This window comes from Melanostigma gelatinosum (assembly GCF_949748355.1).
Source record: "Melanostigma gelatinosum genome assembly, chromosome: 7".
NCBI classification, from domain to species: Eukaryota; Metazoa; Chordata; class Actinopteri; order Perciformes; family Zoarcidae; genus Melanostigma; species Melanostigma gelatinosum.
Window position 1 is genome coordinate 16,790,676 of NC_136640.1, and position 13,180 is coordinate 16,803,855.

The 13,180-nt window shown below is 41.6% G+C and overlaps 2 protein-coding genes across 3 annotated transcripts; both read right to left on the minus strand.

The window, feature by feature from the left end:
- Window positions 1-685: 685 nt before the first annotated feature.
- Window positions 686-5,303, minus strand: camkk1b (calcium/calmodulin-dependent protein kinase kinase 1, alpha b; the record flags this gene model as incomplete). The annotated part of the gene is made up of 16 exons (XM_079272233.1): window positions 686-764; window positions 1,036-1,086; window positions 1,690-1,793; window positions 2,234-2,362; window positions 2,477-2,564; window positions 2,698-2,771; window positions 2,862-2,915; window positions 3,104-3,303; window positions 3,685-3,773; window positions 3,878-3,899; window positions 3,990-4,026; window positions 4,397-4,506; window positions 4,605-4,656; window positions 4,754-4,807; window positions 4,914-4,961; window positions 5,067-5,303. 16 exons carry the CDS (start codon window positions 5,301-5,303, stop codon window positions 686-688), a joined length of 1,428 nt encoding a protein of 475 aa, XP_079128359.1.
- A 3,300-nt stretch (window positions 5,304-8,603) lies between these two features.
- On the minus strand, window positions 8,604-12,622 carry LOC306779315 (dicarboxylate carrier UCP2-like). 2 transcript variants are annotated; one of them, XM_079271177.1, is made up of 6 exons: window positions 12,318-12,622; window positions 11,493-11,700; window positions 10,164-10,367; window positions 9,871-9,972; window positions 9,604-9,784; window positions 8,604-9,365 (listed from the first exon to the last, which is right to left on the minus strand). In XM_079271177.1, the coding sequence occupies exons 1-6, from the start codon at window positions 12,441-12,443 to the stop codon at window positions 9,251-9,253; spliced, it is 936 nt and encodes a 311-aa protein (XP_079127303.1). In that variant the 5' UTR covers window positions 12,444-12,622; the 3' UTR covers window positions 8,604-9,250. The 2 variants fall into 2 exon arrangements, with proteins under 2 accessions (XP_079127303.1, XP_079127304.1); XM_079271178.1 differs by having other exon boundaries at window positions 12,217-12,356.
- Window positions 12,623-13,180: the final 558 nt, after the last annotated feature.

Sequence of the window (13,180 nt, forward strand, 5' to 3'; positions counted from 1 at the left end):
CATAAAATGCAGAAAGACTTTGCTGAATGTGGAACTAACGCAGGCAAACCAGAGACAAAACAAACAATTGTTGACACAAGCACAATAATGGCTTTTTCTGCAATCATTCAAAGTCAGTTTAAAATAACAACTTTTATTATTTTCAACAATACAATTATCATCTTCAACAGCTGCAGGAAAATGTAAAAATATCTTCTTTGTGGAGCATATTAACATTTTTAACAACATGTGAGTGCATGTGAGTGTGCCCCACTATCTCACACCCGCCACAATGCACTGCACTCATACAGCAGTTATAGCGGACAGCGTCATTGCAAAAGCGTAGTGCCTACCCTTCCGCTTCCACCTCAGGTAAATACTGTCAACACTGTAGTTTGCACTGTTAGCACTGTTAGCACTGTTAGCATTGTTAACTCTTTTCCAGTCAAAGTAGCTCAGAGCACGAGCTCCAAAATCACTGAATCTAGCAAGAAAGTCGGCAAGTCTGCCACACAGCCCGTCTCTTTACCATCCCTAGCTTTAATGCATCTATATCCTTATTTGAAATATACCACAATTATAAATGATATGTCCTAAAGTGAGAGACTAATTTAAGCATACAAGCAGCAAACATGAAGCAAAAGCAAAAATGAGGTGAGTTCAGGACAAATAGATGCAAAACAAGTCATTTTCTTAACTCTTTTTTTTAATCTGTTAACTCTGTCCATGTATCATCTTCATACAAGTCCTCCAACTCATCTCTGCTCCCCTCTGTGCTGATTTTCCTGTGGGGCAACAAATGCTCAGTCAGGTTGTTGAAGGTGCTAAGGGAGATTTCAGATGATGATGAGGAAAAGTAAGGGGGGGGGGAGGGATAACACGAGACTGAAAATGTCACGGAGTACTTGTCCTCCACAGCTCAGCTCATCACTTGTGTGTCCATTTATTTCAGGTGCAGCTCATTGTTGAGCTTGTCTCCCTTAAATCCTCTTGAGGATTGAACAAACAACTGATGGATTGTGCCATGTATGATGCTCAACCTTTAATAGAATTTACCTCAAGGAAGGATGAAGCTGAGGCGAAGACCCCAATAAGCCCCAAGAGCCACTGCAAGAAGGAGACGCAATGTAAGAGGCCAGAAGAAGACACAATTAATGATAAACACAGATTTTACCAGGACTGTAGCAATATTACACATTATATATTAATGCAATATTATAGAATGAATCATGATGGGAATAAATAGACAAAAGGCAGAGAAGCATAATATTACAATACATCATTCCTCCAAGAAGATCAAATTAAAACACTTTGATCTTCTTCATTAAGCCAACTGCAGCGCCAGACTACGCGGTTCAAATATTGATGATTGGTTATAGCGTCCCTTATCTTATTCAGGTGCTCAAGTATAGTTTCAAGTTGTGTCCATCACACCTGCTGCTGTTGTCTGACATTTCACCATTTACTCACATTCACATGCTCTCCACAGATTTCACATGTGTGGGACACTGCAGTGCTGGAGTACTGTTAGTGGTGGCGGTGGTGCCTGGGTAACTGTGGAGGAGGATGCAGTTGCAGCTCCACATCTCCTCACATGGAGGTGTAATTAGCTGTGCCAGCTTTGTTTTGTTCGAGGCCTAATCCCAGCAATCGCAGAGCTGGCAGTTTGGCAGAGCGGAGCAGGCAGGATTTGCAGAGTATGCCACTTACGTAAGAAGACCTCCGGGGGCAGACATGGACCTCTCCGCCCGTCTGGCCGGACACTCAAAGGGATTACTGAAAGACCGCTTCCTCAGCATGGACTTCACCAGAATCTGCAGTGGACATCAGAGAGAGCAGCAGTGAAAACACAAAACATCTTCATTTCACCAGTTAAAAAAACACAACTTTGTATTTTGTTTTCATAGAAATCCTATTCATGTCCTTGTCTGGAATGATTACGCTTCAGTCTTTTATACCATGACTTATCGTTGGATCATCTCCCCTCCACCTACACTGCCTTATTGCAATTTCACACCTTTAAAAAGGCAACGTGATCAACGAAATGTTTTTTTTGTGTCCTTCATGTCTGTTATGTCTAAATCTTGAGATACGAGTGCAAGAGTTTTGTAGATGTAAATGGTTTTGAAGATGGTGGTGAAGACCAACTTTAGGCATTTATATAAGTCTCTATGACTAAAGAGGAGATAACATTCAATAAATATATACATATAAAGTTAAATAGTGTCCAGAGAGAGAGCGACGTGCGACTCACCACAGCAGAAAGACTAGGGATGGGTTTGACGCTGTTCTGCACCTCCTCCTCAGTGACCTCCACCGCCGTGCAGTGCTCTTCCTCCAGAGGAAGAGGGTCGGAGCCGCTCTCTGTCACCCACGCGTGGAGCTGTAGCAACACAACAGCATCATTATTATGAAAGAGCAACACAAATTGATCGTGAACATAATGGTCTCTTATGTAATATTAGTCAGACGTGGTCATTTTTCTTTTTCCGGGCACCTTAATCTCAGGAATGGTGATTCTCGTTTCAGGGTTTTTATCCAGCATCCTCTCAATAAGCTCTTTCAATTCCTTGCTTATTAATGGTCTGTGGAAAAAAAAATCAAATGCATTATTTTACAGATAAATATGTTTTAGACAACGGATCCTGATACAACTCCTGCTCAGGGGTTAGTAAGCTAGTTAGCTATTCTGCTATCTAAATGTTGTGAATGTATTACGTCTCTGGAAACTCCACAGGTTCATTCTTGATCTTGTTGTACAGAGCGATGACGTATTCCTCATAAAAAGGGCACTGGGACAGGCAAAACAAAGTGACATGATTTCAATGTTAAAACCAAATGTTGCACTGGCTTTTTATTCTATATGCTGGGAGCTTTCTTACCTTTCCAAAGACAAAACAGTAGAGTGTGACTCCCATCGCCCATATGTCTAATGCCTGGTGAACAAACAGTGATTATCAACAATTACCGACAACCTCTCAGCAGGTGGTTGGACATCATTTCTTCATCATTGCTCACAAAATCAAACACAGTCAGACATGATAAGACACATCTAAAACAAATGTGATTCAGTGCTTGCCATCGTCTGTTTTCCAGTTGGCCAACAAGAGAAGTTGTTTATTACCTTCCCGCTGAACCTCTGCTCGTGTTGGGTCATCATCTCGGGGGCCATGAAGGCCGGCGTCCCCGCCGTGCTGGACAGGAGGGCGTCCGTCCCCTCAAACTCGTTGCTCACACCAAAGTCTGCAATCTTGACGTGACCATCGTCCCCGAGCAGCAGGTTGGAGGGTTTGATGTCCCTGTGGATGATCTTGTGGTAGTGCACTGGACAATGCAAGAAACCATGGTGCATTTTGGTGACAACGTCTCCGTATATCATTACAAGGTAAATGACAAGTAGTTGTACAAAGTATATATTGAAATTATATTATTTTGTCTTGAACAGTGTAGGTTGTAGTATGTGCAATATGTCTTGAATAGTAGCTACCTAAAGCAGTCAAAACATTGTTACATTCATTTTAAAATTAATTGTAAATTCAGATTTTAAATTAAGCAATTAATCTCTGTGTAGAGGAAACAGTCCTTTCAGGTTGTTCAAGGCACCAAAGTTGAACATTTAAAAAGCAACTACATGTGTAAAATAAGTTTTTAAAAAGCAACGGTTGCGCGATGTTCTGATTCTAATGAATTAATCTGTGAATTTACAGTATTCTATTCCCAGGACGATGTCTCTGAGGTAAAAACGAGCCTGCTCCTCAGTGAAAGGGTCGTCTGTAGGCACGTCCATCACCGGGCTGACCAACACGAGAGGTGGAGAAGAGACGGACAAAGTAAATACGTGTATATTTTATCTTATGGGACAATTTAAATGCCCACAAAGTAATGCACAAAAACATACCCCTTTGTCATCAACTCGAAGGCTTGAAGACAAATAGTCAGAATTGAATGAGTCCCCCGTTTTATATTGACATATCAGTAAATAACTGTAGAACAGATAAATGAGTCCCTACCCATATGAAGTCCATCTTCATCAGGGTCATCAAGCACCTGCAAGACAAGTGGAATTCAGCGGCCTCATATTCTGCACTGTTTTACACAAATATTTGTAGTCGACTTAATAATTTTACACTGTGTGGGTTTTAAAAGTCCTACACACACACACACACACACACACACACACACACACACAATCCCAATTATTTTGTCTGATTAGAGTTCTTCGTCACCACCTTCAACCTGAGCAGAGGCCTAATTAGCGGCAGTAATTCAAAACACCTGTATGTGCTTTAGGTTTAACTGTAGAAGAAGATTTCAATCCCAAAGGTCTTTCATGGGGTTTTCTTCCAAATATCAAGTTAAATATGCTGTAGGAATACAGTGCATGTGCAGCAGGTGAGCACTGAGTCTTCTGACTGACCTCCACCAGTTTAACAACATTATGATGGTCCAGCTTCTTCAGGATGGCGATCTCCTTATACATCTTCTCCAGAGGAAGCGCAGCGTTTGATGCTTGAGGAGGCAGGCGGCCTGAAATTACAAACCAAAACATGTCACCAGCAACATGAAGGAATTCGGAAAACTCATTAGACGTTTAACTGTTGTTGGAGATGCAGGTTTTCACTCACGCAAAAATCCACCCAGCTTCATCATCCTTTTCTTTGAAACCACTTTCATCGCCTTAAAGAAATGAGTTCAAGCTAATTATGGTCATGATTAACTGGCGAGTAAACACTTACAATACCATCAAATGCACAATTCATAAGCTTCAACTCACGTAGTACTGCTCAGAATCTTCATTATAAGCTAATTTTACCACTCCGTATGAACCCTAGGGTGTAGGAATATGAATGGTAAACAGCTTTATAAATCCTTTGTCATCACTTCTGTTTCACCTTGCTTATTGGGTGACGATATGTGTAACACTGTTTAATCACCTTTCCAATCTCTTTCTTCAATTTATACTGGTTGAGCTGAACACAATCCTGCAGAAATGAAAAAGAAAATTCAAACAGTAAAATATATCTTAAACAAAAAGGTAAAACAAAGTAAAAGATTCGGAGCATTATTTCTGTCGTTAGTCTCCTCACATCAGCATCTGTGATGGACACACGTTTGGTCTCGATGGTGGGCTGTCGGGCGATGCGGCTCCCTCTCTCCTGCAGGGACATCTTCCTGCCTGATAACCTGGCGGTGCTCGGACCACCAGACCTGTTGCCATTAGGTGGGGTTGTGTTGGCGGCCACGTTCATGGCTGCCACCAAGTCAGCCAGCTCGCCGTGGTTCTCCGAGTCCAGCTCTGTCTTGCGGACTGTGTCGGCGCTCATGGTGGTTATAGTCCTCGTTCACTCACAGCTGAACGTCCCACAGCTGGCGTGGTGAAATCACCATAGGATGCATCACCGCACTGTGAGGAGTGGAGGCAGACAAACACTGCTGAAGCGTCATACAGGTGGGTTTGCAGAGGTTTTAGACTTGGTTGACTTAAATATGTTATGTGGAAACTCTCTGTGTACTGGAGTGCTTCTGGCAGACTCCAAAATCTCAAGCCTGAGAGTCACTAAACTGCAAACCTTTTTTATACAAGAAACCAAATTCCAATTTCCAAAAATCGTCTGGTCTGGATTTTCTGACATCACAGCTTGCAGATGCAGTGATGTTTAGCAGCCGACTCTCATATCTCTAGAGATGCAGTATCTCTCTCAAGCAAGTCTAAACTCTGCACAGCTGCATACCGCATCGTACTCAAGGGATGCCCCTTTAGTCAGCATCGTTAGGGGCGGAAGACTCCAAGTGTGGAAATGAAATAAATCTGGGGCTGTGAGGTCAGAAAGAAGTGAGCTTGCCAGACCTTTGTAACGGCTCCCCATCTCTGCTTGAGGGTAACTAGTCAAGGCTACAAAAAAGACAATGTTTGTGGTCCATTGTGAGTCTGATAAATGCTAAAGGAGTGCAATGCTAAACGGGGGGGAGCACTCCTTTGAGAAAGTGGTTGGAAAGTGTGAGGCTCCTCTGTCTTATCAGTCCTCTTGTTAGGCTGCAACGTCAAGTAAAGAACAGTGTGTACACACACACACACACATTTTCCGGTGTAGGGTCTTTGACCTTTCACCCTGTTGGATCCCGTTAGAAACGCCTTATATTCAAAACAACATTGAACACATTGTATTGAATGAGTAATTGACTTGTGCCTGAGTCTCAGTGGACCTTTTTCACAGCACATATTTTGACTTGTCATTACAGGAAAAGCACAGGTGAAACTAATAACGTTAATGGTGGCTCAGTGAGCCAGTATGACCAAAACCAAGACCCTGGAACTGCTTTACAGTACTGTCAGCACTGATGTAATAAGCAACTCTTGTGTTTTTCCTGCAATTTTCTGCTGTAAAATGTCTGACTTTTGGCTAGATGAATCTCACTGACTTGATTTTTGAAAGCCACTCGTATGACCATCATTAATATTCATCATAATACAACTATTTTATATTCCTTTGAGTCTTTTGGCTCCCACAGCTGCAGCTTTGAGCTTATTAAGAACTGGCTGTTCTCTTGTCCACAGATTTGTTTCATCAACAGATGACACACGCTTCAGATAAGACTTAAAGGTAACATCGGAAATAAAAACACAAGAAAGGAGAAATCTCACCCTCTGACAACAGTCTAGCAGCAGATAAGAGTCAACTCCTTATGAGTGCGACTCAGTGTTGCCGAGAATACAATACGGAGAACTGAAAAGCTTCTTATGTAACAAGGTAGAAAGCTTTAACAGGCCAAGACATTCCTGCTACTTACATAACCCGTCCACAAGACTGTTACAGTATGTACATATTTGTTAAAGAAAATATGCCTTTGCAACATGTAAAGCTATAAAACATTGAAATTAAAATGATGAGCAGGAGCTACACTGTCAGGCAGCAAAAGCCTGAAACTCATCTGAATCCCCTCCAACACTAATAAGGACACGATTAAAATATTGTGAGCGATACAATATGAGGTGAGTTCTTTTCTTTACTCACACAGTTGTGTCCTGTGTTGATGGCTGTTGAGGTCAATCTGCACGTTGTTCTCAGGAGGGGAAACTCCTCTGTGTCTCAGCGCAGGACTTCCACTGGTAAGCAGCAGCGCTAGTCTTAACAGGATTAACTGAGGCTACATATAGCTCAGGCAAAGTGATTCTGAGGCGGGCTTGTGTTTAACCCCACATGACAGATCAACACACGTGTGTGTGTATGAATAGATGGATGGATGGATGGATATACATGGATATACATCATCCATCCATCCCAATATTAAATGAGTATTTCAATTTACCTTGGACTTCTGAAAACTTATAGCTATTAGCTACATATGAAAGTCCATAGCATCCTAACAGACAAATGCATGTGACAAAACTGTGTAAGGAGAAATGATTGTAAATGATGAGTTACAGCTTGTGAGTACAGACAATGACATTGATTGGTCAAACAATTAGTTGATATTACTCATTGAGTAAAAGAAACAGAAACTTGTGAAAGTGAAGTAAAATATCAACACGACTGCATACTATTGTCGTCGTCATTTTTTCACAAAGTCACTTTTAGAGCCATTCGTGTCCTACAGTGTGGGCTGTAGCGTTCCGATAGTCCACAACCCTTGAATGCAGCATTACCAGCTCACATGGCACACCATCAGGTGCAGTGAGAAGGTGAGTATCCGACAGAGAGACATTAACAAAAGAACCGTAAGTTAGGCAGGTTCAGAAGCGAAGGAACCTTCGTGTCTCTGCATTGTTTGATGGAACACCCAGTTATTTCTGCACAGAAATGCGGGAAGCTCGAAGCAAATGATTACAATTATAAAGACACCTTCGCTGAAAAGCATACAGTATCTGATACACCGTAACATTTCTGTACACAACAAGCAACATTGGGCCATACTCTATAAATATGTCAACAAACATTAAAAGCATATTCTTAATGGCAACACCGCTGTTATAAATGTCTGAAAAGCGTTCCATTGGCTGTCAGTATTGACACGTGTCACACAGTTGGGGTGGTGTTTTATCTTCTCATTGAATGGTTGCATTTAAAGGGCATTATAGGATCTGTGACAGCAGCCTATAGTAGATAGTGCAGGAACGGAGTGACACTTGGTGAGCTTTGTTGTGTACGAACTGTTGGTTAATGTTGGTTGACAGTTTGAAAATGCCCTTTAATCAGATATTTCTGTTCAGTCCACTCATTCTGCGCTTAACCTGTGGATTGTGTTGTGGGTGTGCTCCCATTGTCCTGTTTTAATTTTAAGATTCACAGATGTACACATTATTACATATAATATAGACTTTCCAACATCTGTATAATATGTAGAGTATTCAATACATTTGAGGTGTGTTTTTTTTATTTAAGTGGTCAATTCCATTGCAAACCTAGTTTACTCTGGCAGTATGGACTACGGAACTGTGGCTCATTCCTAAATTGATTGAATCAACTGTGAGGATTTGTTGCTCTTATGTGACAGCAAATTTGAATATCTTTGGGTTTTGGAGTGTTAGTCAGACAAAACAAGACACAATTTCCACATTTTAAAGACCAAAAAATGAACCGATTCATTGTGAAAACCCATTGGCAGATTTATCCATCATGTATTACAACAGTTAATTGCAACTTTAATTCATAAACATTCATATAAAAGACGTTTCACAGATATGAAATACAAAACAATCAATAAAATCTCAAAAAGCAATACGTTACTGTGCTTTAACACAGATGTGGAACTCTGACAGGAGGAAGCCCTGCATCACCATCCACACCAGACTTCACCCTGTAAATAGTTTATTTTCTCAGTATATATACTTTGACTTGTCATTGAAGGAATAAAAGTACAGGAGTTACTAATAACATGAATAATGACCCTGTTCAATTCAAGTAAACCACGATAGTGTGACAGTGCGCCAGCATGCACAAGACCCTGAAACAGAATTCAGCCGTCATTCATTTCATTATTTACACCTGTGCTTTTCTTACTGTAACATTCCAAAAATGTCTTCAATGAAAACGGTCAGTTAATAACATGAGCAGAAACATTGCTTGGTCTATTCTATTAATATGTGCATTGTCAGTAACAATTCAGCGTTTATCATCCCTTCAGTTTTTCTTTTGAGTGTAGTTTATTTAATAAGTGCAGTTTATTGCAGGTCTGGATCAGCAGCAGTCACAACCACATTGTCTCTCTTAAGCGCATGCTGCTGGACAGAGACAGTCGTGGTTATGGCCCATCAGTCACAACAAACCAGCCGTCAGAGCGCAGAATCCCGGGACTGCTGGTATCTTATGAAAGCTCTCTTAATCTGCTCGTAGCTCATAAACATCACGATGTTCCAGGAACCCAAACGGAGGAACGCGGGAATGAATCTATACAAACAATCAGATGAATCAAGAAAACATTTTACTTTCTGACATGATAACAACACTCATTTGATATTTTTATTTGATTTATTTGCAAAATGAAACAAAAACAGCAGAAACACAACAACAGAAGAAAAGAAGCAAGTTGTGCAGGTGAGATGGAAGGAATCCCATCTCAATCAGCTTCATAAGCAAATACAAAAGTCATGTAACCAACAGAAGTAAACGTATTACCGGTACATACCCCTTATAGCAAGCTGTGGGTCCCTCTTTCATCAGCATGATTAAGGCACAGTTAATAGCACCGCTGTACCTCCCAGGCGGTGAATTCATGATGCGTGTTTTCACCACATCCACCGGAGACACCACAATGGTGGTGCATAAACCTGCAGCGAAGCCTGCTGTGAAGTGACACGGCATGTTGTCTGTTGGAAACAAAATATTTGCTTGTTGTTACGGAGAGCCTGAAATGCGGGGGGGGGGGGACTTGATTTGATGAGTTTGCACCTACCTGTCATCAGGTTGTAATTAAGGATGAGCTCCTTAATTATGTCGTATGTCACCAGCTCAGAGCAGTTCACGATGGCATTGCGAGTTATGTTTGTCAGACAACCTGAAAAGACAGTTCAACATTTTTCCTTAAAAATTCCACCTGGAGAACCTTAAAATGGAAAATTTGCTCCGTTTTTATATGTTTTTAATCAGTTTTGATGGTAAATGTAGTGAGGCGAAGCCATAAATGCTTAAGTGTCTGCTATATTGGCCCGAGAAAGCTAAGTTCTCCAGTCTACCCTTCCAGTTTACCTTTCCAGAGCCCTCTGACGCCCTCAACCCTGGCGATGGTCTTGTAGGCATCAAACGTGCTGCTGTATCTCTTCGCAGTGCTGCTCGCAGACAGGCGGACCTGAGCCTGGAGCCTGATTTTCACCACGTCAGTGGGCTGCGCGAAGGCCACCGCCATCGCCCCCGTGGAGCAGCCTGCCAGCAGCTGAGTCCCAATTCCTGCATCTGTGATACAAGCAAAGACACTTGATTTCCTCCGATGCCACAAGCAAGTTTACACAGTGAATAGAGACTGAACAGGGGTGACGTTTGGACAACGACAGTGATTATAGGTAGACATTTGGCAGTGGAGTCATCTGTTAATTTATATGACTTTAAACAAAACATTGTATCTCCAAACGATCAACAAGAAACAACAACATGCTCCATAGATTTCCCCCAATTATGAAGCTTCATTATAAGCATTTGCATTATGAAACACCCAGAGCATCAGTGGTGTAAGACTGCTGCAGGAGAGAGCATATTACACAGCGACAAAGATGCTCGTCAACTGTCAAACTGGTTTTGCTGGTTCTGTGCAGAAAGACACTGAGGTGAAGCGCTGGATGTGGAACAGATAAGGCCTCCAGCGTCAACACAAGTCTCTTACCTGAGAGAGGAATCTGCCCTTTCCCCGACATCCTGGAGCTAGTTTTCTGTAAACACCAGTATTTTGAGCACGAGCGTCTGGCTTTCTATTAATTGCACGAGTCTGTTTTGCAGTGATATCATCAGGATTCTTTTATTCATCCTACAGTGCAGGTTGTGTTTCCTGACATTTGGGGGCAGTGAAGGAGACCTATAACAGTATCAATGCTCTCCTTCAGTTAGCTCTGTATAATTGACTCTCACACAGTGGAAATGTCAAAATACCTGAAATCCCAATCATTGTGTTTGACACTGCAGGTCAGAAAAAGTAATGATTAGAGCTGCAGCTTTTCATTTCGTAGTCAATCAACCGAAAATGAATCCGAAACCTGGATAATTGATTCTTATTTTCAAGCAAAAATATCAAATGTCAAATGTCAAAAAAAATGTCAGATATTTGACTTAACTTGAATATATTTGGGATATAGCATAGATGAAGATGCTTTATAGACCATAATAATGGGCAGATTTAAAAGATGAAGTGAAAATGATTGTTAGTTTCAACCCAAGTTATGATCTGAGTGAACCAGTTCACTGACTTGCACAATATCCCGTGTTTACGCTTGTGCTGTCATGGAAAAATGGCAAATTACGATTCCACTTCCTGCTAATCAGGGAGAGAGAATTATCTCCACTACTCGACTGAACCATTTGGACACCTACTCTCTGACCCTTTGGCGTAGACTTGCTTCATGGTGTCATACAGGCCGATGCGGACGGAGGCGAAGCACGCCTGCCGATGCAGCCCTGCCACCAGTCCATTGTAAAGACTCCTGGGGCCCTCGGTCTTCGCTATGGTGAAGATGGTGCCGAACACACCTCTGTATTTGAACATTTGGCCTTCCAGCAAGGGCTTGGATTCACCTTGAATCTGAAGTCACATAAATGCAAAACAAACTGTTCAAAACATTCACTCACAGGTCACTAATGATATGTGGAAACTGTGGCTATAGGGGAAACAAAGATGTGCCTTCAGTTGCAATCATGTCATATTGACATGCCTATTATCAGTTTCCTTTCAAATTGTTGACATGTTGCAACATGCACTTGTGTTAAGATTGTTCTCTTGTTCAGCCTTCAAAATCTTTCTTATAGGTACAAAAGTGTTCACGTCAAACTTTACTGAAAGTACCAAAAGTAAAAGAACTCTTCATGCAGAATGACCTCATTTAGAATCATGTATATATCACATTACTGGATCATAATTATTGATGTATGTAAGTTTATAGACTGTGTATCTATTTAGAACAAAACAAGAACATTTGTACCATAAGTAGATTATATTTATTTATTGATGATCTAAATCTACAAAATAACCACAGACCACCATGTGATGACATGCCATTTGCAGAACAAATATACAGATGTTTAAGGAGGCTATACTCACAAATATCTGACGGGACTGGTTGGGAGTTTAATGACCTCAGTATTTTCAAACAGCGAATCGTTATCACTGACTGTATGCAAGCTACAGGTGACAGTGCTCACCTGCAGTCTCACTTTGGCGATGTCCAGGGGGAAAGTGACCAGCTCGGCCACGCAGCCAGCTGTTCCGGCTGAAAAGAGCTTGACAGCGACTGTTGGGGACAGATCAGCAGCTCCTCCACCGGCCATGATGAATGAGCTCAGAGGATCAACAGTCTGATGAACAAAATAAACCACCGACTAAAGCAGCGTCTGTCCCGTGTCCGCATTTAAGAATGATATCCTAGTTAATCCCACAATTTAGACACTCGAACATCCATCATCTGCTCCTCCATGCCAGATCCAGTTGGGCTAGCTACTGCAGCCGACGTCAAGTCCCAGGTGTTGGAAAAAGTTTGTCTTGTGAAAAGCCAAGCCTCCGCAGCCCATTCCCGCACGGCACCACCCTGCACGAGAAGAAACACGCCACACGCAAACAAATTGCTCCACGCCTATGCCAACAGCTTTTGGCCAAGGCTGGTTGCGCTGCTTTTAAAACCACAAGCCATCACACACTAGGCAAGGCAAGTTTATTTGTATAGCACATTTCAACAACAAGGTAATTCAAAGTGCTTCACATAAAACCATTAAAAGCATCAAAACATAAGGCAAAAGAAAAGGAGATTTAACAGCAATTAAGAACAGTGTAAGAAATAAAATGCAGTAGTAAAATGCAGAAATGCAGGAAATTGATTAATATATGAATTGAATGTGGTTCAATTAAAGGCAGCAGCAAACAGAAAGGTCTTCAATCTTGATTTAAATGAGCTGAGGGTCTCAGCAGACCTGCAGCTTTCTGGGACTTTGTTCCAGATATGTGGAGCAGAAAAACTGAACGCTGCTTCTCCAGGTTTAGTTCTGACTCTGGGAACAGAAAGTAGACCGGT